General features: G+C 52.6%; 1 protein-coding gene across 1 annotated transcript in view; it reads left to right on the top strand.

Annotated features, from left to right (window-relative positions):
• LOC139757494 (nephrin-like) overlaps window positions 1-5,000 on the top strand; it is a 155,900-nt gene that overhangs the window by 103,347 nt on the left and 47,553 nt on the right. The window contains exons 5-6 of the mRNA XM_071678007.1: window positions 2,634-2,783; window positions 4,646-5,000. The exon at window positions 4,646-5,000 is cut by the window's right edge and continues 14 nt beyond it. Coding sequence (XP_071534108.1) covers window positions 2,634-2,783; window positions 4,646-5,000 — 505 coding nt within the window. The remainder of the gene's footprint in view (window positions 1-2,633; window positions 2,784-4,645) is intronic.

Below are 5,000 nucleotides of genomic sequence, written 5' to 3'. Positions count from 1 at the left end.
CACAACCCACCCTCACAACTCACCCTCACAACCCACCCTCACAACGCTCCCCTCACAACCCACCCTCACTACACTCCCTCACAACCCACCCTCACTACACTCCCCTCACAACCCACCCTCACAACACTCCCCTCACAACCCACCCTCACAACCCACCCTCACAACCCACCCTCACTACACTCCCCTCACAACCCACCCTCACAACCCACCCTCACAACCCACCCTCTGCTGGTTAATATTTAAGTCCGGGTGAGTGTGAGGGAGAGGTATGTCTGTTGTTTTATATGAGCATCAAACCTCACAAATGACTACTGCATTATATATATATATATATATATATATATATATATATATATATATATATATATATATATATATATATATATATATATATCAATTTAGAGAGAAGCGGCAAAATATGTTCTGTACTGAGGTCTATTTATACTTGCATGTCATATACATTTGTATTCATGTTAGGATATGTGCCCATATATATATATGTATGTGGCTCAATGTCTGCATGAATACGTGCATACATATGAGTCCATTGTTTTCTTTCATAATTGGATTATATATATATATATATATATATATATATATATATATATATATATATATATATATATATATATATACTTCCATTCATCTCGATGTTCATGCTGGCTGGGGTTGCCTCTTTGACCTTTTCAAAGAGAAATTTTCCAAAGCTTCGACTCATTTTGACTGGCAGTTCAATTGTGTGTCTTTCTCTCAATACCATCAAATCGTGGTCTATCAACACATACATACGACTTAATATACACAATTAATCTTAAATCTATTTATCCACGAGCCTTCTCCATTAAACCCCTATTTAGTCTGCTCTTGCCCTTCTCCTCGCCGGGTTTTGCTCTTACATTCCTCCCAATCACACGCACTCCTTCACTGCGGATGCCGACTTCATAAAATCTGTCCCCTTGTTTCGCCACCATCACCGGTAATTCATGCTCGTCTCTTCGTTATCATTATGCCACAGCCCACCTGCACTAATGGCTTTATTTAATTCATTAGACGGGGGGGGGGGCGATAAAAGCCTCTTTATTTCGTTATTATGACAACACATCAGATTAATAGACGGGTTGACCCGACATTCCCGTGAAATAAATGGAAGAAAACGCGACAGCACGACCTCTGACCACTACGCCACGACCCTTGACCACTACCTAACGACCCTGGACCACTGCCTAACGACCCTGGACCACTACATAACGACCCTTTGCGTAGGACATCTTGGCCTTACCCTTGGAGATCAAACCCAAAAGGCAAGGCCCTTTGTATCCAAGACGCGTACCCTTATACTGAAGGGGACGTGAAGGGGTAAGGGGGAAGAAGATGATGGGGTAATAGTTCCCTTCACAAGGCCAATAAGGGCACGAATGATGGGAAGGGCTGTGTGAAGGTGCCACAGGAGCCCTGGAAGGGGGAGGCACGTGTGTCCCAGCGATGGAAGAGGAAGAGGAAGAGGAGGCCAGGGGGTATCGTCTCTGCTCCTCCTCCTTCTCCTCCTGCTGTTCTTATTATCGAACTCCCACTGTCTACTGCCCCCCAGGTAGACTGGACTGACCCCCCCCCCCACACACAACCCTCCCCCCCCCCGGAGCGGCAGTAGCCGACGACTTGAAGGGGAGAAAGAGAGAGAGAGAGAGAGAGAGAGAGAGAGAGAGAGAGAGAGAGAGAGAGAGAGAGAGAGAGAGAGAGAAAGTAATTAAAGACTTCGCTCACTTGCTCTAAGCTCTAAGCCCCCCCTCTCCCCACCCCACCCCACTCCACTCTCTCTCTCTCTCTCTCTCTCTCTCTCTCTCTCTCTCTCTCTCCACACACACACACACACACATTCGCCAGGGCCTTGCAAATAAACCACTTGTTACGTTGCAAAAAAAAAAAAGAAAAAAGTAAACAAAACACTTTAACACAACCAGACCTTGTAAGTGCACGTTTTCTATGCCTTCACGGCGAGACTCCTCCGTTTTCTCTACACACTGAGGGGGTCCACTGCAACAAAGCTCTTTCCAAGTGGGGGGGGGTCATTCCAGTGTACTGTGTTTACCTGTTGATATAATGACTTCCCTACCTTGGACCTTCTCCTTATCTTCCTAAGTCACCTATGGTGCCTGACCCCCCCTTAAGTCACCTATGGTGTCTGACCCCACCCCCTTAAGTCACCTATGATGCCTGACCAACCCCCTTAAGTCACCTATGGTGCCTGACCAACCCCCTTAAGTCACCTATGGTGCCTGACCCCCCCCGCCCTTTAAGTCACCTATGGTGCCTGACCCCCCTCCTTAAGTCACCTATGATGCCTGACCCCCCCCCTTAAGTCACCTATGGTGCCTGACCCCCCCTCCTTAAGTCACCTATGATGCTTGACCCCCCTTAAGTCACCTATATGGTGCCTGACCCCCCTTAAGTCACCTATGGATGCCTGACCCCCCCCCCTTAAGTCACCTATATGGTGCCTGACCCCCCCCTTCACCTACCATCTCGTGGGGCACTGCACTCACCTGGCCCCTTCACCCATCCCCCCGGGGCACTCACCCCCCGCCCCTTCACCTACTTTCTCTCCCTTCCCGCCCCGCTGTACTGACCCCGGGCAGTGGCGCCCCGGAGCATCGCCGTGGTGGGGCGAGACGACGACGTGGTGGAAGTGGCAGCCGGGGCCCCCGTGACGCTGGAGTGCCTCGTCTCCGACGCCCGCCCCGCCCCGTCCGTGGCCTGGTACCGGGACGACGTCAGGGTAGACCCCAGTAAGTACCTAGACGACGTCAGTAAGTACCGGGATGACGTCAGGGTAGACCCCAGTAAGTACCAGGATGACGTCAGGGTAGACCCCAGTAAGTACCGGGATGACGTCAGGGTAGACCCCAGTAAGTACCAGGATGACGTCAGGGTAGACCCCAGTAAGTACCAGGATTATGACATAAGGAACCAGTAAGTACCACCATCGTAAGTACCTCCATCGTAAGTACCACCATCGTAAGTACCACCATCGCAAGTACCACCACCGTAAGTACCACCATCGTAAGTACCACCACCGTAAGTACCTCCATCGTAAGTACCACCACCGTAAGTACCACCATCGTAAGTACCACCATCGTAAGTACCACCATCGTAAGTACCACCATCGTAAGTACCACCACCGTAAGTACCACCACCGTAAGTACCACCATCGTAAGTACCACCATCGTAAGTACCACCACCGTAAGTACCACCATCGTAAGTACCACCATCGTAAGTACCTCCATCGTAAGTACCTCCACCGTAAGTACCAGGACAGTAACCATCATATATATATATGCATCTACTTACCACCTCACGTGTGAGGTGATCCCCCCCTCCTCAAAGAGACTTGCCCAACCAACCTCAAAAAAATAAAAAGGCTGTCAAAGTCTAATTCTAATTCCAGTAGTCAACGTCTAATTCTAATTCCAGCATTCAAGGTCTAATTCTAATTCCAGCAGTCAATGTCTAATTCTAATTCCAGCATTCAAGGTCTAATTCTAATTCCAGCAGTCAATGTCTAATTCTAATTCCAGTAGTCAACGTCTAATTCTAATTGCAGCGGGCAAGGTCTAATTCTAATGTAAACAATGAGATCCATCTCCCTCACTCCGACCTCCCCCTCTTCAACGCACTGGGATTTTCCCCCCTCCTCAACTCCATTCCCCCCTCCTCAACTCCATTCTCCCCCCTCCTCAACTCCATTCTCCCCCCTCCTCAACTCCATTCTCCCCCTCCTCAACTCCATTCTCCCCCCTCCTCAACTCCATTCTCCCCCTCCTCAACTCCATTCTCCCCCTCCTCAACTCCATTCTCCCCCCCTCCTCAACTCCATTCCCCCCTCCTTGTGTCCTGGGGGGATTGTTGGTTTCGCCCCCTAAGATCGTCCCCCCCTCATCAACTCCATTCCCCCCCACACTCCCCCCTAAATCAACTCCATTCCCCCACACTCCCCCCTCATCAACTCCATTCCCCCCCACACTCCCACCTCCCCCTCATCAACTCCATTCCCCCCACACTCCCACCTCCCCCCTCATCAACTCCATTCCCCCCACACTCCCCCCTCATCAACTCCATTCCCCCCCACACTCCCACCTCCCCCTCATCAACTCCATTCCCCCCACACTTCCACCTCCCCCCTCATCAACTCCATTCCCCCCACACTCCCACCTCCCCCCTCATCAACTCCATTCCCCCCACACTCCCACCTCATCAACTCCATTCCCCCCACACTCCCCCCTCATCAACTCCATTCCCCCCCACACTCCCCCCTCATCAACTCCATTCCCCCCACACTCCCACCTCCCCCCTCATCAACTCCATTCCCCCCCGCACTCCCACCTCCCCCCTAATCAACTCCATTCCCCCCCACACTCCCCCCTCATCAACTCCATTCCCCCCACACTCCCACCTCCCCCCTCATCAACTCCATTCCCCCCACACTCCCACCTCCCCCCTCATCAACTCCATTCCCCCCACACTCCCCCCTAATCAACTCCATTCCCCCCCACACTCCCCCCTCATCAACTCCATTCCCCCCCCTCACTCCCCCTGTTCAACCCTGGTGGAGGTGGTGGATCTCGTCCTCCTTCGTGTGCTCCACACACAGAGCTGCAGAAGGACACGGTCAAGCCGTCTTCGGAGACGCCCCGGCTGGCCAGCCTACAGAGCCGGCTGGAGCTGACGGCTCTCGAAGCTGACGACGGAGAACGGTACACCTGCCGGGCCCTACACCCGGCCCTGTGGCACGGGGGGGCCTCCTCCTCCTCCAGAAGGCAAGGAGGGGCGTCCTCCTCCTCCTCCTCCTCCTCCTCCAGCAGGCAAGGAGGGGCGTCCTCCTCCTCCTCCTCCAGCAGGCAAGGGGCGTCCTCCTCCTCCTCCTCCTCCAGCAGACAAGGGGGGACCGTGGCCTCCTCCGCCTCCTCCAGCAGCAGCAGTGCCGCGCCCTTGGAAGCCTCCGTCAC

Source organism: Panulirus ornatus, chromosome 27, assembly GCF_036320965.1.
Source record: "Panulirus ornatus isolate Po-2019 chromosome 27, ASM3632096v1, whole genome shotgun sequence".
Taxonomy (NCBI): Eukaryota; Metazoa; Arthropoda; class Malacostraca; order Decapoda; family Palinuridae; genus Panulirus; species Panulirus ornatus.
This window is presented reverse-complemented; position numbering and strand designations above follow the sequence as displayed.